This window comes from Sphaerodactylus townsendi, linkage group LG07, assembly GCF_021028975.2.
Source record: "Sphaerodactylus townsendi isolate TG3544 linkage group LG07, MPM_Stown_v2.3, whole genome shotgun sequence".
Taxonomy (NCBI): Eukaryota; Metazoa; Chordata; class Lepidosauria; order Squamata; family Sphaerodactylidae; genus Sphaerodactylus; species Sphaerodactylus townsendi.
Window position 1 is genome coordinate 10,718,502 of NC_059431.1, and position 25,926 is coordinate 10,744,427.

Here is a 25,926-nt window from a genome sequence, read left to right on the forward strand (position 1 = left end):
TGGGGGGGGGGGGGGGTGGGGGGGGGGGGGGGTGGGGGGGGGGGGGGGTGGGGGGGGGGGGGGGTGGGGGGGGGGGGGGGTGGGGGGGGGGGGGGGTGGGGGGGGGGGGGGGTGGGGGGGGGGGGGGGTGGGGGGGGGGGGGGGTGGGGGGGGGGGGGGGTGGGGGGGGGGGGGGGTGGGGGGGGGGGGGGGTGGGGGGGGGGGGGGGTGGGGGGGGGGGGGGGTGGGGGGGGGGGGGGGTGGGGGGGGGGGGGGGTGGGGGGGGGGGGGGGTGGGGGGGGGGGGGGGTGGGGGGGGGGGGGGGTGGGGGGGGGGGGGGGTGGGGGGGGGGGGGGGTGGGGGGGGGGGGGGGTGGGGGGGGGGGGGGGTGGGGGGGGGGGGGGGTGGGGGGGGGGGGGGGTGGGGGGGGGGGGGGGTGGGGGGGGGGGGGGGTGGGGGGGGGGGGGGGTGGGGGGGGGGGGGGGTGGGGGGGGGGGGGGGTGGGGGGGGGGGGGGGTGGGGGGGGGGGGGGGTGGGGGGGGGGGGGGGTGGGGGGGGGGGGGGGTGGGGGGGGGGGGGGGTGGGGGGGGGGGGGGGTGGGGGGGGGGGGGGGTGGGGGGGGGGGGGGGTGGGGGGGGGGGGGGGTGGGGGGGGGGGGGGGTGGGGGGGGGGGGGGGTGGGGGGGGGGGGGGGTGGGGGGGGGGGGGGGTGGGGGGGGGGGGGGGTGGGGGGGGGGGGGGGTGGGGGGGGGGGGGGGTGGGGGGGGGGGGGGGTGGGGGGGGGGGGGGGTGGGGGGGGGGGGGGGTGGGGGGGGGGGGGGGTGGGGGGGGGGGGGGGTGGGGGGGGGGGGGGGTGGGGGGGGGGGGGGGTGGGGGGGGGGGGGGGTGGGGGGGGGGGGGGGTGGGGGGGGGGGGGGGTGGGGGGGGGGGGGGGTGGGGGGGGGGGGGGGTGGGGGGGGGGGGGGGTGGGGGGGGGGGGGGGTGGGGGGGGGGGGGGGTGGGGGGGGGGGGGGGTGGGGGGGGGGGGGGGTGGGGGGGGGGGGGGGTGGGGGGGGGGGGGGGTGGGGGGGGGGGGGGGTGGGGGGGGGGGGGGGTGGGGGGGGGGGGGGGTGGGGGGGGGGGGGGGTGGGGGGGGGGGGGGGTGGGGGGGGGGGGGGGTGGGGGGGGGGGGGGGTGGGGGGGGGGGGGGGTGGGGGGGGGGGGGGGTGGGGGGGGGGGGGGGTGGGGGGGGGGGGGGGTGGGGGGGGGGGGGGGTGGGGGGGGGGGGGGGTGGGGGGGGGGGGGGGTGGGGGGGGGGGGGGGTGGGGGGGGGGGGGGGTGGGGGGGGGGGGGGGTGGGGGGGGGGGGGGGTGGGGGGGGGGGGGGGTGGGGGGGGGGGGGGGTGGGGGGGGGGGGGGGTGGGGGGGGGGGGGGGTGGGGGGGGGGGGGGGTGGGGGGGGGGGGGGGTGGGGGGGGGGGGGGGTGGGGGGGGGGGGGGGTGGGGGGGGGGGGGGGTGGGGGGGGGGGGGGGTGGGGGGGGGGGGGGGTGGGGGGGGGGGGGGGTGGGGGGGGGGGGGGGTGGGGGGGGGGGGGGGTGGGGGGGGGGGGGGGTGGGGGGGGGGGGGGGTGGGGGGGGGGGGGGGTGGGGGGGGGGGGGGGTGGGGGGGGGGGGGGGTGGGGGGGGGGGGGGGTGGGGGGGGGGGGGGGTGGGGGGGGGGGGGGGTGGGGGGGGGGGGGGGTGGGGGGGGGGGGGGGTGGGGGGGGGGGGGGGTGGGGGGGGGGGGGGGTGGGGGGGGGGGGGGGTGGGGGGGGGGGGGGGTGGGGGGGGGGGGGGGTGGGGGGGGGGGGGGGTGGGGGGGGGGGGGGGTGGGGGGGGGGGGGGGTGGGGGGGGGGGGGGGTGGGGGGGGGGGGGGGTGGGGGGGGGGGGGGGTGGGGGGGGGGGGGGGTGGGGGGGGGGGGGGGTGGGGGGGGGGGGGGGTGGGGGGGGGGGGGGGTGGGGGGGGGGGGGGGTGGGGGGGGGGGGGGGTGGGGGGGGGGGGGGGTGGGGGGGGGGGGGGGTGGGGGGGGGGGGGGGTATCTGGAGGAACCGGGTTTGATTCCCCGCTCTGCCGCCTGAGCTGTGGAGGCTTATCTGGGGAATCCAGATTAGCCTGTACACTCCCACACATGCCAGCTGGGTGACCTTGGGCTAGTCACAGCTTCTCGGAGCTCTCTCAGCCCCACCCACCTCACAGGGTGTTTGTTGTGAGGGGGGAAGGGCAAGGAGATTGTAAGCCCCTTTGAGTCTCCTGCAGGAGAGAAAGGGGAGATATAAATCCAAACTCTTCTTCTTCTTCTAAACTGAAGAGCAAAATAAAATGTTTCCTAATTTTGTGAATGTATCAAAAATTTCATAAATAAGATTTGTAATAGCTGGAAAAAATGTCAGATGGCAAATGTCGTGTAAATAATTTTTTTCTCTCCGGATTGTTTTGTTGGGCAAAAAAATTGAAAATTCAATTAAAGGGGGGAGGAGAGAAGCCAGCTCGATACACACACCGAGAGAAGTGCTTATAAAGTACAGCTGCAGCAACTCCACAACCACACAATCACAGCCTGCGGTAATTCTTCTGCTGGTTTCTTTTGGGGATAGATACGAATGTTTCTCTGCTCATTTCACTGGAAAAGCCTGCTGCGTCCTATATTGAAAACCACCTTGTGACGAACAAACCGAGCCATTCATTAAGAGAGAAAACACTCGCTCTTGTATGTATTTTCCCTTCTTCCGGCAGACAAAAGCAAAATATCTCCTTTCAGAAAGGAAAGGAAAAAATATTCATTGGACACGGTCAGGACAATTTTTAAGCTCTTTCAAATCCCGCTGGGTTTCAAAGGGAACAATTTAAGCCTCGTGCTTAACCCCTTCGCTGAAATCAACGACAGCTCAGAGCACGCTGTCAAACAAGGAAAACTGAAACATGCATGACAAAATTAGGAACCAAAATGAAAGAAATCCCCGCACTGCAAAGGTGAGCTCTGAAACCCAGTAGCAGCACTGAGGACGTTAACAGAACGTTTGTATTTTTTGTAAGAAAAGAGGAGCTGAGAAAGGGGACGAGTGGGCAATTGCGGAAATCCACGTGCGTCTTTCGAACACGTCTCTCTCGGCATTCAGAGGGCTCAAATTATTCCGCTTTCCCAGTTGCTATGAAATTACCAAGTCGAGAGCGAAAACCCGGGGCATTAATAACAGGGGGCTCGCCCCTTCCTTCCGGAGCCTTGTCAATTGCACAAAGACCCCGGAGGGGAGGGGAGGCAGAGGCGTAAAAACCCGCGAGGCGCTGACCTTTCGGTAATTATGCTGGGATTCACGGTGACAATGTCAGTCTTGACGCCGACATCCGCTGTGTACTTCTCCGATATGGGAGGCAAATTGCACCTAAAGGCAAAGAACAGAGCAACGAGAAAGAGGTCAAACAGTGATTATTATGATTTCTTCTCTGCATTTATCCTTCCTGCAGGGAACTCACGGGTAACGCGCACGTGGGTTGAATCCTGGCAAGCCCGCAAACCTCAGAAAGGGAGATTGGTGAAACCCGGTTACATCACGACATTTCTTTATTGGCCTCATTTATACCCTGCCTTTTACACCAATGGAGACCCAAAAGGAGCTTATAGCCTTGTCCATTTGATCTAACTGTGTACTGTCATGATATATAAAAAAGAGAGTAAAGGTTCACAAAAAGGTCATCTTCTGAGTTAGCAGAAGTTTGCCAACCCAAGGTCGGAGACAGTCAGTCTAGGGGCAAAAAGTAGCAACAATTGATCTTTAACATTGGTGAGTTCAACTGTAACTCTAGACCAGTGGTGGCGAACCTATGGCATGGGTGCCAGAGGTGGCACTCAGAGCCTTCTCTGTGGGCACATGTAAACAGAGTTCGTCATGTGGGGGGGAAATCGCCCCCCCACACACACACACATCTAGGCTGGCCTGGGCTGCTGGGCTCGATTATTAGCATTAAACCTAAGACCTAGTTTTGGGGAAGCAGTGTAGGTAACCCTGTTAAGTGCTGTTAAACCCCACTGATTTTCATGCGAAGAACTAAAGCGTGATCCTTTACCTGGGAGTAAGCTCGGTTGCTGGCAATGGGGCTTGCTTCTTAGTAAACCCTCCTAGGGTTGTGATTCACCCGTTTGAAGAGTTGCATGGTTGCTTCAAAGCAAAGCCAATGACTACCACCAAGCTTACTCCCGAGTAACGCATGCGTCGGAGCCAACCTCAGTATTCAGGTTAAACTGCTGTGTTGGCACTTTGCAATTAATACATGGGTTTTGGGTTGCAATTTGGGCACTCGGTCTCAAAAAGGTTCGCTATCACTGCTCTAGACCAATGAGAGGCTGATGCCGGGGCAGGGAAAAGTATCCAGTTGGATGTATGCATTGTATATGCTATGCTAAGTTGAGATAGAGATAGTGTCTGAGTTAAGTTCTGTGTGTGTTGAACTTTGTTATTGCTGAAGAGTTCTGTATAGTATTATAGTCTTGTATAGAATAGACCTGTGCAACCTTGCAACTGCAAAAGTAAAACCTTCCTAAGGAAAGAACATCTCGCGTGGAGAGTATTCTTTTCCAAGAGTGGTAGGAGGCTGCAGTGAGTGCAAGAAGACTATATAGACCTTCTCATCTTACCAGAGTAGCTCCGCTTTAAACTCTGCTGATATGTATGACTGCCGAAGGTCACTCAGCAAGCTTTCATGGCAGAGTGCGGCTTTGAACCTGCGTCTCCCACATCCCAGTCTGACACGCTAACCACTACGCCACGCTGGTTCTCAAACTATCGAGCTAAATTATGTTTTGGTGTTACATGAAGAAATCCCCCCCGTGACTTCCCTTCGTCTGCTGCCATTCCTTCCTTCGTTTTCTGGTTCACAGCAAAGCACGACTGACAGACAACATTTGTGTTTTGTCAGAACGGATAGACTCCACCACATTCCCAGGTAGTGCATTCCACTGTCGAACAGCCCTGACTGTCAGAAAGTTCTTCCTGATGTTTAGGTGGAATTTCTGTTCCTTCACCTTGAACCCATTCCTCCTGGTCCTAGTCTCTGGAGCAGCAGAAAAATAAGCTTGCTCCCTCACCAACATGACATCCCTTCCAATATCTAAACATGGCTGTCATGTCACCTCTTCACCTTCTCTTCACCAAACTGAACATACCCATAGGGCAGTGGTGGCGAACCTATGGCACGGGTGCCAGAGGTGGCACTCAGAGCCCTCTCTGTGGGCACGCGCAAACAGAGTCGCCCCCACTCCCACACACACATCTAGGCTGGCCTGGGCCGCTGGGCTCGATTATTAGCATTAAACCTAAGACCTAGTTTTGGGGAAGCAGTGTAGGTCACCCTGTTAAGCGCTGTTAAACCCCACTGATTTTCATGCGAAGAACTAAAGCTCAATCCTTTACCTGGGGGTAAGCTCGGTTGCTGGCAATGGGGCTTGCTTCTGAGTAAACCCTCCTAGGGTCGTGATTCACCCGTTGGAAGAGTTGCACGGTTGCTTCAAAGCAAAACCACCGACTACCACCAAACTTACTCCCGAGTAATGCACGACTCTGAGCCAACTGTTTTTTCTAAACTAAAACCTCAGTATTCAGGTTAAATTGCCGTTTTGGCACTTTGCGATAAATAAGTGGGTCTTGGGTTGCCATTTGGGCACTCGGTCTCAAAAAGGTTCGCCACCACTGCCGTAGGGCATGGATTCCAGACCTTCTACCGTTTTGGTTGCCCTCCTCTGGACCTGTTTCAGCTTATCAATATCCTTCTTGAATTGCGGTGCCCAGAACTGTACACAATATTCCAGGTGAGGTCTAACCAATGCAGAATAGAGAGGTACATCCCTTGATCTAGACACTATACTCCTATTGATGCAGCCCAGAATCGCATTGGCTTTCTCGGCCGCCGCATCACACTGCTGACTCATGTTCAGTTTGTGGTCTACAAAGACTCCCAGATCCCTTTCGCGTGTAGCAGGGGTCCCCAAACTTTTTAAACAGGGGGCCAGTTCACTGTCCCTCAGACGGTTGGAGGGCCGGACTAAAAAAAACTATGAACAAATTCCTATGCACAAATGATTGTAAAATGTTTGATTTCACCTTTCAGCCTTTCTGTCATGGTCTATTTTTAGAACAGTGACCAAAGTATGTCAGGTACAGGGTGGGCTCCAAATATTGTTGGGGAGGCTGTGGAATACCTTCCCCTGTAAAAAAAAAGCAGAACTTTCCCAATGAAGCATTCCATCTAACCCAGGATCAGGTATCTTCCTGGGTTCTTTCCTCCCTAGCAGCCAGTGAGCGATTCGCCAGCCTGGCTGATGCCAATGGGAGTGGGGCAGAACAGAAAGCCTGAGAGCAACACATTGAGTAGCCGAGAGGGAAGGGCGGAGCAGGCGTTGCCACATGTAAGGTTTCCAACTCTGGGTCAGAAAATGCATGGAGATTTGGGGGTGCCATCATGTAACTGCAATCAACGGCCATTGGGGCCAGTACCTCCTCTCCCTCGAGCCCCCACTGCACATGAATGGAGCCATCGCTGCCATGCCTGGCGGGCCGGATAAATGCCTTCAGGGGGCCACATTTGGCCCCCGGGCCGTAGTTTGGGGACCCCTGGCGTGTAGCGTTGTCAAGCCATGTATCACCCGTCCTTGGTGGGACCCATGTTCAGAAGATCTCAAAGGCTGAAGATCTTCAATTTAGGATGCTGGTGAAAGGACCAATGGGGGGGTGGGGGAAAGCAAGCAAACTGAACGTGTCTTGTTCCTCTGGATTCCTCTTGAATGCCTTTGTCTTTTTTGTGCCACAAATCGCCCCTTAAGTTTGCTGACCGTTGAATTTCTCCAGACAAAAAAGACCTCTTTTCTCTGACGTCCTCCCAAGTCTGGCCCCAGCCCTGGACTCTGAAATCACCGACAGAGAGAATGTGTTTCTGTCACGCTGTCAGCAGCAATTCACCCCCGTTTCTTCCAGAACGACGTTCCTTTCACCAGCCCAGGGAATGACTGTGCATGATTCAATGAAGGCATGGGAAAACAGCACGTCGAGCAGGGCCCGTTGAAGCCTACACGCTTTTTACAAAGCGCATTTTCTTTCCCATCACGGAGTCTGCGGGAACCGAATGTCACCAGTGTAGCAAACACAATGCAACAGAAAGGAACTGGCCTGGTGGGAGACGTGTATTTTTATAATTCTCTTTTATTCCCCCCCCCCCCCCCCCTTCAGCATGTGCAAACTTTGGCTACGTGTTCAAAACAACTCACAATCATAGGATGAAAAAATCCTATTTGTCTGCATACCCCCACCAAGCAAATTAAGAACATAAGAACAAGCCAGCTGGATCAGACCGGAGTCCATCTAGTCCAGCTCTCTGCTACTCGCAGTGGCCCACCAGGTGCCTTTGGGAGCTCACCTGCAGGAGGTGAAAGCAATGGCCTTCTGCTGCTGCGGCTGCTGCTCCTGAGCACCTGGTCTGTTAAGGAATTTGCAATCTCAGATCCAGGAGGATCAAGATTGGTAGCCATAAATCGACTTCTCCTCCATAAATCTGTCCAAGCCTCTTTTAAGGTTAGTGGCCATCACCACCTCCTGTGGCAGCATATTCCAAACACCAATCACACAAGACGTTCACAATACGGACATCTCGGACACGAACCCAGCGAATGCAGATCCCTCTGTTGAAGTGAACGTGGAAGTGGGCATAAAAACGTAAGAAGAGCCCTGCTGGATCAGAACAGTGGTCAATCCAGTCCAACATCCTGTTTCGCACAGTGGCATACCGGTTCCTCTGCAGGTCCAACAACAAGGCCTTCCCCTAAAGAGAGCCAGTGTGGTGTAGTGGTTAAGAGCAGGTGCGCTCTAATCTGGAGAACTGGGTTGATTCCCCGCTCTGCCACTTGAGCTGTGGAGGCTTATCTGGTGAACCAGGTTACCTTGTGCACTCGAACACATGCCAGCTGACTGATCTTGGGCTAGTCACAGCTCTTTGGAGCTCTCTCAGCCCCACGTACCACACAGGGTGTTTGTTGTGAGGGGAGAAGGGCAAGGAGATTGTCAGCCCATTTGATTCTCCTTGCAAGAGAGAAAAGAAGGATATAAACCCAACTCTTCTTCTTCTAATGTTGCCTCCTGGCACTGGGATGTGGTTGACTGCCCCTGAACATGGAGGCTCTCTTTAGCCACCATGGCTAGCTGCCACTGATAGATTTATTCTCCATGGATCTGTTTATAGTCAAGGATCTGTCGAAAGCCTTTTAAAGTCATGCAGGCCTGTGGCCAGTGGGACCCTGGGCTTTCAATTGCATTTGCTGACTCTCTGTGTTTATCTATTATTATTAGGTATTATTATTAGATTTGTATCCCACTGCCCCCATCAGTGGGCTCAGAACACAATCATACATTACAATCTTGCAAATCCTAAAACATTTAAAATATCTGTTAGAACATATTTACGGCATTCCGTTAACAGGATGGGGCCTCAGGTGGAATGGATAGCAGGTTCTCTAAATTTAACGGCTGCTGCTAAAACTAAGTGTTTCCCCACAGTCGGAGCTTTTATATGCCCTCGCTCCAATAGGATACCCCGAACAAGCGTTGATCTAGAATCAAAGCTCTTCTAACACACCAGGCTCTACATCAGTGATGGCGAACCTTTTTGAGACCGAGTGCCCAAACTGCAACCCAAAACCCACCTATTTATCGCAAAGTGCCCACCCGCATTTTAACCTGAATACTGAGGTTTTAGAAAAAACGGTTGGCTCCAAGGTGCGCGTTACTCGGGAGTAAGCTTGGTGGTAGTTGATGTCTTTGCTTTGAAGCAACCATGCAACACTTTGAATGGGTGAATCAGGACCCTAGGAGGGTTTACTCAGAAGCAAGCCCCATTGCCAGCAACCGAGCTTACTTCCAGGTAAAGGATCATACTTTCGTTCTTCCCATGAAAATCAGTAGGGTTTAACAGTGCTTAACAGGGTTACCTACACTGCTTCCCCAAAACTAGGTCTTAGGTTTAATGATGATAATCTCCCTGAAATAATTACACTATTATCACATGACAAACTCTGTGCACGCGTGCCCACAGAGAGGGCTCTGAGTGCCACCTCTGGCACCCGTGCCATAGGTTCGCCACCACTGCTCTACATGGCTTCTCTTCTGCATGGGGCCATCTGTGTGATGAAAGATTGGATCCACAAATAAAACCTTTCCCACATACTTGGCCCCTTCCGCACATGCAGAATACTGCACTTTCAATGCACTTTCACAATTGTTTGCAAGTGGATTTTGCTGTTCCGCACATCTGCAAAGTGCATTGAAAGGGGATTGAAAGTGCATTATTCCGCATGTGCGGAAGGGGCCACTGAGCATCTATATCAGTTCTTTTCTGAATGGGATCTGTTTATCGCAATATGATTTAAAAGGCTTGTTACTTACATAATCATAGAGTTGGAAGAGACCACCACAGCCATCAAGTCCAACCCCCCTGCCATGCAGGAACACATGACCAAAATGTTTACAGGCAAAAGAAACCACGGGGCATCCTCAGCTCAAGAAATACCTCTGGTTAAAAGAGGCCTACCCTCTACTGGAGACTCTGGAAACGTGACCGAGTCAGAGCATGGAATACTTGGCTGGATCACTCAAGGTGTTGGAAGTGAAGGACTTTACAATGACAGAGGAGGACTTATCAGTGAGCCCGATAGCTAGACGGGGTCAAGACTCGGGGCACCTTTTCTCTACCACTCTGACACTATCCCTTTGACAGGTAGATTGCGTCTCTCAGGGAACTTCCTTCCTTCCTGCTTCTCCTCCACTCTCCACCGTTCTTGCACTCCTCCACTCTCCACCCGTTTCTCAGGGAACTTCCTTCCTTCCTGCTTCTCCTCCACTCTCCACCGTTCTTGCACTCCTCCACTCTCCACCCGTTCTTACACCCCCATTTTGCACCATGTGTGGAGAGAAATGCAGACAGCTGTCCCTCGCCATCCAACTAGACCAGGGGTCTGCAACGTGTGGCTAGCCAGATGTTCATGGACTACAATTCCCATCAGACCCTGCCAGCATGGCCAATTGGCCATGCTGGCAGGGGCTGATGGAAATTGTAGTCCATGAACATCTGGAGAGCCACAGGTTGCAGACCCCTGAACTAGACAGAATACTACAAGGAACCTGCCTCTCCACTTTTCTATTCAGAACTGAGTTCACTAAGAAAGACTCCTCTTATTAGTTAGAAACTATGAATTGGCTCCGAGATTCTTTTGTTGCCAGCACAGACGCGCATGGGTGAGCTTCGGTGTTTTGCCTCAGTGCGCTCTGCTTGTAATGCAAAGGTATCTCTTACAAGAGAGAATTACCAACAAAAGGTCTGTCTCGGTACATCCAGGTTCGTATGGATATTGTGAGCTGAATGTTTAAAGCTATCTCCTTCAGGTATTTTGGTCTCTTGTTCTGAATTACAAGCCACAGGACTTGTTCAGCTATGAGTACAACTACTACTACTACTACTACTACTACTACTACTACTACTACTACTACTACTACTACTGTAACATCCAGCATAACCAAAGCAGAGGTGGGATCCAGCAGGTTCTCACAGGTTCCCGAGAGTAGGTTACTAATTATTTGTGTGTGCCGAGAGGGGGTTACTAATTGGTGATTTTGCCATGTGATTTTTGCCTTAGTTACGCCCCTCCTCTGCTCCTCAGCAGTAGCGCGCAGAACTTGAAGCAGTCTAGCAGGAGGTGAACCAGCGTGCGTGGCAGCCTGCGCCTGCGTGCATTCGTTTCCTTGCCACAGCCCCGCCCAGCAATGCCCCGCCCCCAGAATGCCCGGCCACGCACCCGTCGTGCCCCGCCCAGCCCCATTGGCGCTACGCCACTGTTTGAATCCCACCACCATGGGAACCTGTTACTAAAATTTTTGGATCCCACCACTGAACCAAAGGATTTATTTGGGGAGACTAACCGAAACACAAAATCTGCCCGATTGATCTCCTGGCCGCATCTGCTGTTCTTCAATATCCCTCCGTTTCCAACCACTGCGCATTTCTTAAACTGGGAGCGATAATATGGCATCTCCTAGGGGAAAGGAAGGAAAAAAAGAAAAAAGAAGGAAGGAAGGAAGGAAGGAAGGAAGGAAGGAAGGAAGGAAGGAAGAATTCAATTAGCCGTGGTTATCTTTCAGACTGCTATTTTTTGCTTGCCTTGGAGGAAATCACAACTGCCATGCCCACAGGCAGATTCACACATTTACATTTTATTTATTTATTTTATTGGGTTTAACATGCCGCCCCTCCCCTTTCTGGCTCCAGGGGGCCCACCACGTACATCCAAACCATGAAACCAATTAAATGTTAAAACATGCCAATAATTAAACCAGTTAACGTTCCAAATATTGTAGTGAATTACCATTTTTCCAAGATGGCAAAAAAAATGCACCCAATCCTGTGAGTTAACGGCTAACTAAACAAGGTGGAGGGGAAGGGGAAGGCCGGATAGCACGACGGCCGCCTCAACCGTACATCTGGAGGAACAGTTGCGTCTCGCAGGCCCTGCAAAACTGCATCAGATCCCACAGAGCTCTTTTCTCACTGGACAGAGCGTTCCACCAGGCTGGAACCAGGGCTGGACTTCCTCTAGGGCCAGGGACCTCCGATAAATTACTGGTCAATTACATGCAACATTCTACAGTATAGGTGTCAAACTCGTGGCCCTCCCGATGTTATGGACTACAGTTCCCATCGTCCCCTGCCAGCATCATGCTGGCAGGGGAAGATGAGAACTGTAATCCATAACATCTGGAGAGCCACGAGTTTGACACCTGTGTCTACAGGATGGTAACACGTTGGTCATATAAACCTGCATCCTGGATCCACTTATTCCACCTTGAAGGAACATGTTGGCACCCCGTTCCCTTGTTAACGTACGAAACTGATGTATGCTGAACGAGGCCCTTGGCCCATCAAGGCTGACATTGTTTCCTCAGACTGGCAGCTGCTGTCCAGGATGTCAGCCTAAGGTCTTTCGCATAGAATCGTAGAGTTGGAAGAGGCCACAGGGGCCATCCAGTCCAACCCCCTGCCGTGCAGAAAGCACAATCGAAGGACTCCTGACATATGTTCATCCAGCCTCTGTTTAAAAACCTCCAAAGAGGGAGACTCCACCACACTCCGAGGCAGAGAATTCCACTGTCTAACAGCCCTGACGGTCAGGAAGTTTTTCCTGATGTTTAGGGGGAATCTCTTTTCCTTCATCTTGAACCCATGACTCCTGGTCCTAGTCTCTGAGGCAGTAGAAAACAAGCTTGCTCCCTCTTTGACATGGCCTCCCTTCAAATATTTAAACATAGCTATCATGTCACCTCTTAACCTTCTCTTCTCCAGACTTTTGGGGGGGGCGGCCGCTGAGCCCGCCCCTCTTTTGTTGCCCACGCACTGGCTATATATCTGACCATCTGCCTACCCCCTCCCGCCCAGGGTTTGTCCACTGGGGTTTGATCCCAGACGCCTTTTATTATCATTCATTTTTTGTAGGTTACTGCTGCTATAGTTTTAATAGTTTTAAGGTTTTGTATTGTCTTAATTGGGGCTATTCGATTTGTTTTATTGTCTTGTTATTTGTTGTTGTACATTGCCCTGAGCCCTTCGGGGATAGGGCGGTTTATCAAATCGAATAAACAAACAAACAAACAAACATTCCCAGCTCCCTACGCCTCTCCTCATAGGGCATGGACTCCAGACCTTTTACCATTTTGGTTGAAGGCATCACCGACTGCCTAGTCCTTTTAACTGGAGAGGTCGAGGAATGAACCTGTGACATCCTGAGTGCAAAGGAGATGCTCCACCAATGGCCCATGGCTTCTCCCCCATACACATTACCTGTCTTAGACTGAAGCAGACCTTGGACAGATTTATGGAGGAGAAGTCGATTTATGGCTACCAATCTTGATCCTCTTTGATCTGAGATTGCAAATGCCTTAGCAGACCAGGTGTTCAGGAGCAGCAGCAGATGGACCCTGGTCTGATCCAGCTGGCTTGTTCTTATGTTCTTATGTTCGGTCCTTCGAAGGTCAGTGGCTCTCCAGGGCCTCGGGCAGAGGTCTTTCCTATCCCCTGATCCCGAGAAACGTTTGCACTGGCACAAATCAGTTCTAAAGTTTTAATGGACTGTTACATTTATTTCCCAGTCAAGTTGCCTGTTCCATGTGAATAAGATCTCCTTGGAACACCAATCGTTTGTCATAATCTGGGATTTGTATTGGTTTATTTTAAGTTTTAGGGATGCTCTGTGACTGTAATAAATAAATAGACTTAGCCCCCTTCCGCACATGCAGAATAATGCACATTCAATCCACTTTCACAATTGTTTGCAAGTGGAAGTCGATCTCTGGCTACCAATCTTGATCCTCCTTGATTTATTTATTTATTTATTTATTATTTCATTTTTATACCGCCCTTCCCCCGGAGGGCTCAGGGCGGTGCACAACATCAACAGACAAATAAAACAAGAAGTTTAAAAAATTTAAAATGCAGCATACAATTTCCAAATCCAAGTAGGTTTAAATATTTAAAATAGATGGCATCCAGCTATTTAAAACTCCTCTTAAAAAGGGTGGGGGGACAGTGGGTATCAGAATATTTCTTAAGCTGTTTCGGGCACCCATATCAGCGGCTGGTCTCACCAAAGGCCCGGTGGAATACCTCGGTCTTACAGGCCCTGCGGAACTCATTGAGATCCCGCAGGGCCCGGACAGCTGGAGGAAGAGCATTCCACCAGGCCGGGGCCAGGGCCGTAAAAGCCCTGGCAGAGGCCAGCCGCATCATAGAGGGGGCGGGGGTTACCAGCAAGTTGGCCTCTGCTGACCGCAGGGACCGACGTGGGACATCTGAGATTGCAAATGCCTTAGCAGACCAGGTGCTCGGGAGAAGCAGCAGCAGAAGGCCATTGCTTTCACATCCTGCATGTGAGCTCCCAAAGGCACCTGGTGGGCCACTGCGAGTAGCAGAGAGCTGGACTAGATGGACTCTGGTCTGATCCAGCAGGCTAGTTCTTATGTTCTTACAGATTTTGCTGTTCCGCACAGTAGAAACCAGCTTCAAAGTGCATTGAAAGCACATTATTCTGCAGGCCAATTTACTGGTGGTCCCTCGATGATGCGGCTGGCCTCTACCTTTACAGCCCTGGCCCCTGCCTGGTGGAACACTTTACCACCAGCTATCCGGGCCCTGCGGGATCTTGGAGAGTTAAGCAGGGCCTGCAAGACTGAATTGTTCCACCAGGCGTTTGGAGGGGCCGGCCGCTGATGCCCCCCCCTTTCCCCCTCCTTTTCCTTTACACTCTGGGTTCTCCGCTCCTCTGTTTTATTTTCCAGGGGGGATCTATGAAGTTTATGTTTTTACGATTGGACGCCAATGTAACATTATTAATTGCTGTTTTAATGGGGTTTTATTGTAACTATTGTTTTATTGTGTTGTTCACCGCCCAGAGCCCTTCGGGGGAGAGGCGGTATATAAAACCAATTATAAATGAATGAATGAATGAATGAATGAATGAATGAATGAATGAATGAATGAATGAATGAATGAATGAATGAATGAATGAATGAATGAATGAATGTGCGGAAGGGGCCAGAGAGAAAAACTTTTGCTGCTCTGGGAATATGGCTGGCTAGAAGAAGAAAAGCAATTCTTCAACAACAAACTGAGAAACAACCCCTCCCCCCCCCCCCACAAGAGTTCAATATCATCAAACCACCCATTGACACGGGCTCCCCTCATGCACACAAAATGCCTCTTTGAAGCGGTAACTAATGAGGCAATCACAGTAATTGGAATCCTCACAGACATCCTTTATAAACATGTAGTTCCACCCCCTCGAAAGTGAATCCTTCCAACCCAGCAGGACTCAGAGCCGAGTCAGCGCAATTGGGTTGTGCGTCTACCTGGTGGTTAAAGGGCTGGAGACCCCTGCAGAGAACGGAAAAGGCAAAACTGGCCCACCCACGGACAAGGCGCAGGTTGATTGCTGCAAGGGGCGATTCTCCGGGGATACAGAAAAAACATGGCTTTGCAAATTCACCAAAAGAAAACAAGAAGGGGAAATAAAAAACTCCCCTGACGTGGATTGAATTACACTCCAAGGTCAAGAACGTTGTGAGCGTCCAACAGTCGGACAAAGGGGGTGGGATGGGGGGGCGGGGGGCGGAAGCAAACCAAACAGTCTTCCTCAAGCTTCATAAGAACATAAGAACAAGCCAGCTGGATCAGACCAGAGTCCATCTAGTCCAGCTCTCTGCTACTCGCAGTGGCCCACCAGGTGCCTTTGGGAGCTCACATGCAGGAGGGGAAAGCAATGGCCTTCTTCACAGTTGTTGCTCCCTAGCACCTGGAATCTGTTAAGGCATTTGCAATCTCAGATCAAAGAGGATCAAGATTGGTAGCCATAAATCGACTTCTCCTCCATAAATCTGTCCAAGCCCCTTTTAAAGCTATCCAGGTGAGTGGCCATCACCACCTCCTGTGGCAGCATATTCCAAACCCCAATCACGCGTTGCATGAAGAAGTGTTCCCTTTGATTAGTCCTAATTCTTCCCCCCAGCATTTTCAATGGATGCCCCCTGGTTCTAGTATTGTGAGACAGAGAGAAAAATTTCTCTCTGTCAATTTCTCTCTTTGGAGAAGGGGAGGGATTTCAAACTATTTCCATTTTCTCATGATTCTTCCCCACCAGCCCAATCTTGTAATTGCATAATTACTTCTTCTTTTTCGCTGTCCTATCCTCGTCGTGACCCTGAACGGTTTCCAAGGCAAGAGGTGACTTGCCGCTGCCTGCCTCTGCCAAATCCACTTGCAAACAGTCGTGAAAGTGGATTGAAAACGCATTATTCTGCGCTAGTATAGGATAGAACTAGTTGGTATATGTTTTGTTTTAATTTATCATAAAATCTTGCTATAAAGGACCAGACTGCAAAAGCAGTCCGGGGTGCCAGGAGGACGCTCACACACCTAGACATGATTTAATATTGTAGATGGTACTCAGATAAGGAGCACCAAAATCTCTCTTTGCTTCTTATCTAGTAGCTTTACCTGACTCTAAAAATAGTCCCTTTTTCTCCCTTCTTTTCTTCTGACCAGATTGTTTAATACAAGGAATTTTGATGCTTAGAATTAATAATGAAATTTCCTCCTTAGGAGAAGCCAAATTAGATTCTGACAGTTAGCAGAGCCTTTTTTGAAAGTTATGCGACTAAGTTACGGAAGATAGAAATAGGTGGACAATATTGTAATCTTTTTTTCTTTTTCTTTCCTTGTTTATTATGGAAGACTAAAACCAGTCATGTGTATTGCTTCCCATGTTACTCTTGTATTATATGAAAATAAAATTTATTTTTAAAAAAAGAAGAAGAAAGTGCATTATTCTGAACATGCGGAAGGGGCCGTGGTTTCTCACGTGACACCGTGCCACTTTGAATGGCAGATACGCCTGAGACCATTGGAAGAGATCTGACCTCGAAGACCCTTGGCCACATTATAGTTCAGTTCTGAGCGAGGCACCGTATCTGCGTAGGTTGATAGATGGCGGGAGCATCTGGTGACCACAAGGAGAGGCCATGGCCCAGTGGCAGAGTGTCTGCTTCACACACCTCGGTCTGACATTCTACAATGTTTAGAGTGTTGGACCAGGAGTGGGAGACCTGGGTTCGAATTCCCACTCTGCCCCAGAAGCTCATAGGGCCGTGGTGGCGAACCTTTGGCACTCCAGATGTTATGGACTGCAATTCCCATCGGCCCCTGCCAGCATGGCCAATTGGCCAGCTCTCCCCTCGCCAGCTGCACTGTCACCATCTTTCCTCTCTTTTGGCCATGCTGGCAGGGGCTGATGGGAATTGTAGTCCATAACACAGGGATCATCAAACTATGGCCCTCCAGGTGTTCATAGACTACAATTCCCACGAGCCCTACCACTTGGCCATGCTGGCAGGGGCTGATGGGAATTGTAGTCCATAAACATCTGGAGGGCCATAGTTTGAAGACCCCTGCCATAACCTCTGGAGTGCCAAAGGTTCGCCACCACTGTCATAGGGTGCCCTTGGGCCAGTCAAAGCATCTCAGCCTGAATGACCTCATAGGGCTGTCGCGAGGACAAAATGGAGGACAGCTACGTAAGGCACTTTGGATCCCCATTAGGCAAGGCATAACAAACAAATCCCTAGTGCATGTAGCATTGCGGAGACGGGAAAGACCTTCTACTACCCAAGACCTTGGAGAGTTGCTGACAGTCCTGAACGGAGAAGGCCCGACGGTCTGACTCGAGTGTCTCTTTACAGCAGCCGGTGTCCCGTGGAAACAGCCGGATTATGTAAGCCGACAACTGCAGCTATTAGCACATACATATTTGATGAGTAATTTCACGGCAGAAAACAAAAATACGCCCGAAGGAAACGGTGATGTGAAATATGTTTTTGAAAAAAAAAATAGAGACTTATTTATAGAGCACTACTGTACAGTACACAGAAAACAGGATGCCCGATAGCCTGAGTACGAGTCCTCTGAAAATCATTGGCAAAAGGCAATGAGCGGCAAACAAGAGCGAGACAGACGGCCCGCTGCTCAGCCGGAAAGCGGAAAACTTTACTTTTCTCATTGTCCTCTGAAGGAACAATTGGGGCAACTGGGAAATAATTGCAATATGTACCCGGTGGTTTTCCCTGCTGCTTACAGATACCAATTCTGATATAACATATAATGGCCCATTATGCATGGAACGCTTACCTCAGGACTCTTCTTCACGCAGTGGGTTTGCAGAGGGCTCTCCTCGCATTTCCCAGGAGTTTTCCTGCAGAGAGCTCTCCAGGCCTGGTTCTCTTAACTATCCTGAGCACAGTTACCTCCTGTTAATCACTTTGACTTCAGTGGCTATACAAGAGCATAAACTCTGCTCTGGAGGGCACAGTAAAGCATTACACTTACGTTAGCTTGCCTTACTGAAAAATGTTTCAACTACCCTGATCCGAAAGGCCCCAGCTATCCTGATCTGGTCTGACCTTGAAAGTTAAGCAGGGACCGCCTAAGTTAATACTGGGATGGGAGACCACCCAGGGGGAGGGGGAGAGGGAGGAGGAGGAGGAGGAGGAGGAGGAGGAGGAGGAAGAAGAAGAAGAAGAAGAAGAAGAAGAAGAAGAAGAAGAAGAAGAAGAAGAAGAAGAAGAAGAAGAAGAAGAAGAAGAAGAAGAAGAAGAAGAAGAAGAAGAAGAGGAGGAGGAGTTTGGATTTATATCCCCCCTTTCTCTCCTGTAGGAGACTCAAAAGGGCGTACAATCTCCTTTCCCTTCCCCCCTCACAGCAAACACCCTGTGAGGTAGGTGGGGCTGAGAGAGCTCCGAGAAGCTGTGACTAGCCCAAGGTCACCCAGCTGGCGTGTGTGGGAGTGCACAGGCTAATCTGAATTCCCCAGAGAAGCCTCCACAGCTCAGGCGGCAGAGCTGGGAATCAGACCCGGTTCCTCCAGATTAGATACACGAGCTCTTAACCTTCTACGCCACTGCTAGAAGAAGAGGAGGAGGAGGAGGAGTTTGGATTTATATCCCCCCTTTCTCCCCTGAAGGAGACTCAAAGGGACTCCCCCCGCCCCAACAACAAACACCCTGTGAGGTGGGTGGGGCTGAGAGAGCTCCGAAGAGCTGTGACTAGCCCCAGGTCACCCAGCTGGCATGTGTTGGAGTGCACAAGCTAATCTGGTTCACCAGATAAGCCTCCAGAGAAGATAAATGGCAGAGCAGGGAATCAGTCTCGGTTCTCCAGATCAGAGTGCACCTGCTCTGAACCACTACACCATGCTGGAAGTCCACCCAGGAACCACCTCTGTTTGTCTCTTGCCTTGAAAACCCAACGGATTGGCCATAGGTCAGCTTTGAAGTGACAGAACGTCCGCTGGCACAGTGTTATCAGGCATTAGTCGTTTGCTTGCTATGTACCAGGTTTTATTGCCCCCCACTGAAACATCGGAGTCAAAACTGAGGCTGCCATTCTCCATCCCTTGTTATTTTGGTCGGGCCCACTGTTGATTCCATCTGGGCCCGCCTGCTCCCTCCCTTTTTCTTTTTTCTATTACTCACTTCCCCCTTTTTAGCCTTCCAGGATCGGCTTCCAAGCGCAATACCGTTTTATTGGTCTACTGTTTTACTGTTTAAATTGTATATGATTGCTGCTGGATTTTAAATGTGTTAAGTTATGTTGTTGGAGTTGCTGTCGGAGAACAGCCATGTTGGAAGCCGCCTCGAGCCCCTCGGGGAAGAGGCGGCCTATAAGTTTGAAATATAAATAAAAATAAATAAATAAACGAACCTTCTCCAAACCTGCCTTCCCCAGAGTGGGTTAGCCACATCCATATTTTCCCACATAAAGGTAGTATTTCCATGACCTACAATGCTAAACATAAACTGCCACCACCTATCAGCAACTAGACCAGAATGTGGTGGCATTGGGGCAGCACAGCCTTTGGGACAGGAAAGAAAAACCCTGATGATGATGATGATGATGAAGAAGAAGAAGAACAAGAACAAGAAGAACAACAACAACAACAACAAGAAGAATTTGGATTTATATCCCCCTTTCTCTCCTGCAGGAGACTCAAAGGGGCTTACAATCTCCTTGCCCTTCCCCCCTCACAACAAACACCCTGTGAGGTAGGTGGGGCTGAGAGAGCTCCGAGAAGCTGTGACTAGCCCAAGGTCACCCAGCTGGCGTGTATGGGAGTGTACAGGCTAATCTGAATTCCCCAGATAAGCCTCCACAGCTCAGGCGGCACAGCTGGGAATCAAACTCGGTTCCTCCAGATTAGATACACGAGCTCTTAACCTCCTACGCCACTGCTGCTCCCTGAACAGGGACACTTGGCTACGGATGCTGTAGCTCAATCCTGGGAATCCTTCTGAGACAGAACGCGCCGCACCTTTGGAAACATCCTGAATATTTCTTGATTAACGTGGAAGATCCCACTGGTGTCGATTTCATACTTCAGTTTTGACCCCAACGGGGTGTTCTTCTGGGTGGTGAAGAGGAAGGCAGGAGCGTTGCAGCACCTGGCTAGAGTGGACCTGTTGAAGAATCGAGAGGACAGCATGAACCAATAGCTCAAATGAACTCAGACGCTCCCAATCCAGACTATTGCTGAGTTACAATGGCGTTCATAAGAACCTAAGAACAAGCCAGCTGGATCTGACCAGAGTCCATCTAGTCCAGCTCTCTGCTACTCGCAGTGGCCCACCAGATGCCTTTGGGAGCTCACGTGCAGGATGTGAAAGCAATGGCCTTCTGCGGCTGTTGCTTCCGAGCACCTGGACTGTTAAGGCAATTGCAATCTCAGATCAAGGAGGATCAAGATTGGTAGCCATAAATCAACTTCTCCTCCATAAATCTGTCCAAGCCCTTTTTAAAGCTATCCAGGTGAGTGGCCATCACCACCTCCTGTGGCAGCATATTCCAAACACCAATCAGCCACGCTAAGTTGGCCATTAGAAGTGTTTCTTATTAGTCCTCATTCCCCAGCATTTTCAATGGATGCCCCCTGGACATGGTTCAGTTCTGGACATGTTTAACTCCCTCTAATGGTCGGTTCGGTATCACGCAAGTTCATATCTGGCTTATTTCCCTGCAGGTTTAAATTGCCTGCGTGATATCACATCGACCGCTAAAAGGAACAAAACATCTGAGAACCGAAGAAGAGTGGATTTATACCCAGCCTTTCTCTCCCGTAAGGAGACTCAAGGCAGCTTACAAACTCCTTTCCCCCTTCCTCGCCCCACAACAGCCACCTTGCGAGGTAGGCGGGGCTGAGTGAGTTCTGAGAGCTGTGACTGGCCCAAGGTCACCCAGCAAGTGGGGAATCAAACCCGGCTCTCCAGATTAGAGTCCACCTGCTCTTAACCACTCTCAGTTCAAGAAAATGGTATGAGAAGGGAAAAGGATCTGCTATGCACTATGGTCCCGATCCAGACGGGAGCCCCACAGAAGCTGAACTCCCACAAACTAAATTTGGTGCTCCTGTGGTGTAGTGGTTAAGAAAGCGGGGCAGCTGTCCTCCTCCTATATCTATAGATTCGTGGGTGACCCATAGAATCAATTATACCAGCTCAGACTACGGGGGCAGGAGGGTCCTGTTTTGTTGAAGGCATTAAAAAAAACTCCCTGCAAACTGAAAGCCAACATGGTAAGCAAGGATTTGCCCCACTGGTGAGCTAGTTTTCCACTTGCGAGCGTTTTTAAAACTCTGAAATAGCCATGTTCTCAGACACGATGGAGCCTGTTCTTCCCTTTCGGCCTCTTGCCAGTTTATTCCCTCATCATTCCCACCCACACCATACTTGTAGCTCCAAAGTGCAGGAACAACCTCATATGGCGAAATGCTCTCTCTTGGGGAAAACTAGCAAGGTAGCTTCTCAGGGAAAAATGTAGGGTTTAACCCTCCTCCTTGAGACATTAGCTTTCTAGGTGACTGGAATTTGTTTCTGTGGAGTAATCAGTCATGTGAGCTGGTGGCCCAGATACACGTTCACCAACATAGTGACGAGAAAACTTTCTGAAACCACACTGGGTTTGAGTTCCTCCTTACTTGAAGAGGTGGGCTTCGGTGATGTTCATCTCCCATTTGCACATCTGTAGGTTCCTCCACCTTTCAAATAGTTCTGTCTGCTTCACCCTGAAAGCAGGGAAGGGGAAAGGGGTTGGAGGAAAGAAAAGGCGACTAGATGTTTATGGACCTTGCAACGAGGACCCCACTCAACACACGCTGCCAGCACCCCACCAGCCATGACAGTTGGCATTTGGGTTGCCAGACTAATTATATAGCTGACTTACGCCATGCCTTTAGTAAAAAGTAAACAAGTTCATTATGGCATTTTAAAAAATCTCAACCTTCAATTGAGGAAGAGGAGGAGGAGGAGGAGGAGGAGGAGAAGGAGAAGAAGAAGAAGAAGAAGAAGAAGAAGAAGAAGAAGAAGAAGAAGAAGAAGAAGAAGAAGAAGAAGAAGAAGAAGAAGAAGCAGAAGAAGCAGAAGAAGAAGAAGAAGAAGAAGAAGAAGAAGAAGAAGGAGAAGAAGAAGAGGAGGAGGAGGAGTTGGAGGAGGAGGAGTAGTTTGGATTTATACCCCACCTTTCTCTCCTAGCTTACAAGCTCCTCTCCCTTCCTCTCCCATAACAGACCCCTTGTGAGGTAAGTGGGGCGGAGAGAGTTCAGAGAGAACTGTGACTAGCCCAAGGTCACCCAGCAGGAATGTAGGAGTGCAGAAACGTATTTGGTCCACAAGATAAGCCTCTGCCACTGAGGTGGAGGAGTGGGGAATCCAACCCGGTTCTCCAGATTAGAATCCACCTGCTCTTAACCACTACACCACGATGGTGATTAATGCCCTACCTTTCTCCCCAACGGGAACGCAAAGTGGTTTGGATCATTCTTTTCTTCTCCACTTTATCCTCACAACAATCCTGCAAGGTAGGCTAGGCTGGAAGCATGTGATTGGTCCACAGCAAGCTTCCGTGACACGAGCGAGGATTTGAACCCGGTCTTCCAGATACTAGACCCGCATTCTTAACCACTGCTGAAATAACTGTTCTCTGTTGTGGATACCGGCAGCCTTCCAGATAGCTTCCTATCATCCCTGCCAGCATGATGCCGGCAGGGGACATGGGAGCTGCAGTCCATACCAGATCTTGGAGGGCCGCCAGTTCTGACAACTCCATGCTCTACACCATTCATAGACTCTCAGCTTCCAGCAATAGAGTATTTGTGGGTGGCAAACCAATTTATACAGCGGATGTTTAATCCATATAGTAGGGGGCCCTCAGAACTCTATTACAGTAGGGGACGCGTAATCTTGGTACCAGATAGCCAGGATTATACTTCCCATCAGCCCCTGCCAGCCAATTGGCCATGCTGGCAGGGGCTGATGGGAATTGTAGTCCATAACATCTGGAGTGCCAAAGGTTCACCACCACGGCCCTACAAGAAAATATCCTCTCTCGGACCACATCCAATTAGAAAATCTCACAGCACGGCTTCACATATTCAGCTTTGCCCTGAATACACAGAGAAGGGGCCGTTCATATTCAAAAGTGGCTTGGTTTAAAATTTCCTATAAGTCACTGTTAAAAGAATTAGGTCACTTTGTTCTTTCAACCACTGGAGCGTGTTAATTGGGAAAATCTCCCGGAGGGAGAAAATAGGAGTATGGAGGGGGGTGGATTCCGGAAAGGGAGCTGGGGGAAAAAACAAGAAGCAAACTGGGCAGTCTAGAGGGTGACTCTCAGCGGCAAAGGACGGCAGGATGGCCGATGAGGTGACTCAGCTGCCCTGGAACCCAAAATGAAGGTGCCGATCCCCACATTAACTGCCACCAGTCCAAAGAACAAGAAGAGGAGGAATTTGGATTTATATTCCACCTTTCTCTCCTGTAAGGAGACTCAAAGGGGCTTACACGCTCCTTTCCCTTCCTCTCCCCACAACAGACACCTTCTGAGACAGGTGGGGCTGAGAGAGTTCAGAGAGAACTGTGACTAGCCCGGGGGTCGGGAACCCTTTTGAGCTCATGGTGCGGCTCCCGGGCCCTTCCTGGCCAGCGTGGGGAATTCCCCCGCTGCTGGGAGAGAAAACAGCAGCGTCGGCCGCCACCGGTTATCCGCCACCTCCGCCTCCTAAGCGCAGGGAGCTTGGAGACTCGGGGAGAGAAACACGCGCCGCCCTCAATCGGGAAAGGCTGCCAGGCACACCGAAGCTCCAAGCAGTGGTTCGGCGACTGGCAAGGGGGGGAGAAAACAAGCGCATCGTCTCCACCGGGCGCCTCCCTGGCAGGGAGCTTCTGAGACTCTGGCGGGGAGAAAACAGCTGCTGGTCATTCCCCACCGGCTGCCAGGTCTGACCGGGCGCCTTCCAAGCAGGGGAAAGCTTGGAGACTCCGGGCGGGGAGAAAATAGGGTGGCATTGTAAGTGGGCGCTTTGGACTTAGCGGGAGGGGGATTGCCCCCCCCCAGAAGCGAGGGGGGGAGAGAAGAAAGCGGCGTCGGCCACTGCAGGGAGCATGGGGAATTCCCTCCCCAGAAAGGTGCGGCTCCATGAATTTTCTTTTCCGGGGAAAATGGGTCCAAATGGCTCTTTGAGTGTAAAAGGTTGCCGACCCCTGGACTAGCCCAAGGTCACCCAGTAGGAATATAGGAGTGCAGAAACACATCTGGTTCACCAGATAAGCCTCTGCCACTCAGATAAAGGAGTGGGGAATCAAATCCGGTTCTCCAGATTAGAATTCACCTGCTCTTAACCACTACACCATGACAAAGGAGATAGTTAAGCCAGCCTCGGCTGGGAGCAGGGGGGGCAACAACATAGATGTAAACACGGCAGCAACCGCACCCGAACCCCCAAGCGATATGAGACCCGTGATGAACCTTTATGCAACCACAGCAGGATGGCATGCATCTGGCAAACCCAAAATGTCAGTTGCACGTGGTAGAGCCAACCACAAAATGTCAGGGAGGAAGGCTGGGAATAGCTCCAACTGCAGGTCTTCAGTGTTTCAGGCAAAAGCTCGGGTTTGATTCCCAGCTCTGCCACCTGAGCTGTGGAGGCTTATCTGGGGAATTCAGATTACCCTGTGCACTCCCACACACATCAGCTGGGTGACCTTGGGCTAGTCACAGCTTCTCGGAGCTCTCTCAGTCCCACCTACCCCACAGGGTGTTTGTTGTGAGGGGGAAAGGGCAAGGAGATTGTCAGCCCCTTTGAGTCTCCTGCAGGAGAGAAAGGGGGAATATAAATCCAAACTCCTCCTCCTCCTCCTCCTCCTCCTTCTTCATCCAGAGGCTCGTCAAAACAAACATATTGCTTAAAAACATGGTCTTGCGCACCCACACATATGCCTACTGAGCTAGTCTAGCTGGATCTGGCAGCTCTCCAGGGACCAATCAGAAGCTCTGTTGACACCAAATAGCCACACCCACTTTCTAAAAACACTCGGTAACCACCAGGAGAGGTACTCGGGGCTGTCATGGCACCCCTGAATACCACGTTGGGACCCCTAATTAAAAGCATGCGCTCTGCCACTGAGCTATGCTTCTCTCTCTTTCGGGGTACTTCCCATTTTCCCATTAGCATGATCAGCAAATCGCCCTGGTTGGTATTTGGATGAGAGACCACCAGGGCTGTTAAACAGAGGCCCCTTACGCACATGCAGAATCACGCACTTTCAATCCACTCACAATTGGATTGGGGCCCTGGGATCGGGTGCCATATATTATTGCTGCTGCTGCGTTTTATGGTTATAGATATTTGTAAATTGTTTTAAATTAGCCTAGTTTTTATGTGTAAAATGTTGTTTTTAGCCTGCTGTGTTTAATGTTATTGTGTATTGTTGTTGCAGGCCTGCTGTACGCCACCCAGAGCCCTTCGGGGATGGGCGGTTTAAAATTGAATGAATAAATAAATAAATAAATAAATAAATAAATAAATAAATAAATAAATAAATAAATGACTGAATGAATGAATGAATGAATGAATGAATGAATGAATGAATGAATGAATGAATGAATGAAATGGTTTGCAGGGTAAGTGTAGATTTGCCATTCCGTCCAGTCTGAAAGCTAGATTGAGAAAGGCAGACTACATAGTTAAAGAAGATTCCTGGGAAGTATATTTCTTTTGCAAAGCAAAAGGTGAATCATTATAAAAGAGGGAAAATTGCATTTTCATGGAATCCGTTTGATGAAATGTGTATTTTGTTCCTAAAGCACTGAAATGCTAATTTTTTTGTAACTCTAAGGCCATAAGTGCCCTGCCCCGGATGGCCCTGGTTAACCCAATCTCATTAGACCTTAAAAGCTAAGCAAGGTCACCCAAGGTTAGTATTTGGAGGGGAGACCACCAAGGAAGTCCAGGGTTGTGGCCCGGAGGCAGGCAACGGCA

At 51.8% G+C, this 25,926-nt stretch overlaps 1 protein-coding gene across 1 annotated transcript in view; it reads right to left on the reverse strand.

The window, feature by feature from the left end:
* ST8SIA5 (ST8 alpha-N-acetyl-neuraminide alpha-2,8-sialyltransferase 5) overlaps positions 1–25,926 on the reverse strand; it is a 104,513-nt gene that overhangs the window by 33,924 nt on the left and 44,663 nt on the right. Inside the window, exons 4-7 of the mRNA XM_048504317.1 lie at positions 21,589–21,675; positions 19,930–20,074; positions 10,946–11,058; positions 3,284–3,376 (exon numbers count right to left, since the gene is read on the reverse strand). Coding sequence (XP_048360274.1) covers positions 3,284–3,376; positions 10,946–11,058; positions 19,930–20,074; positions 21,589–21,675 — 438 coding nt within the window. The remainder of the gene's footprint in view (positions 1–3,283; positions 3,377–10,945; positions 11,059–19,929; positions 20,075–21,588; positions 21,676–25,926) is intronic.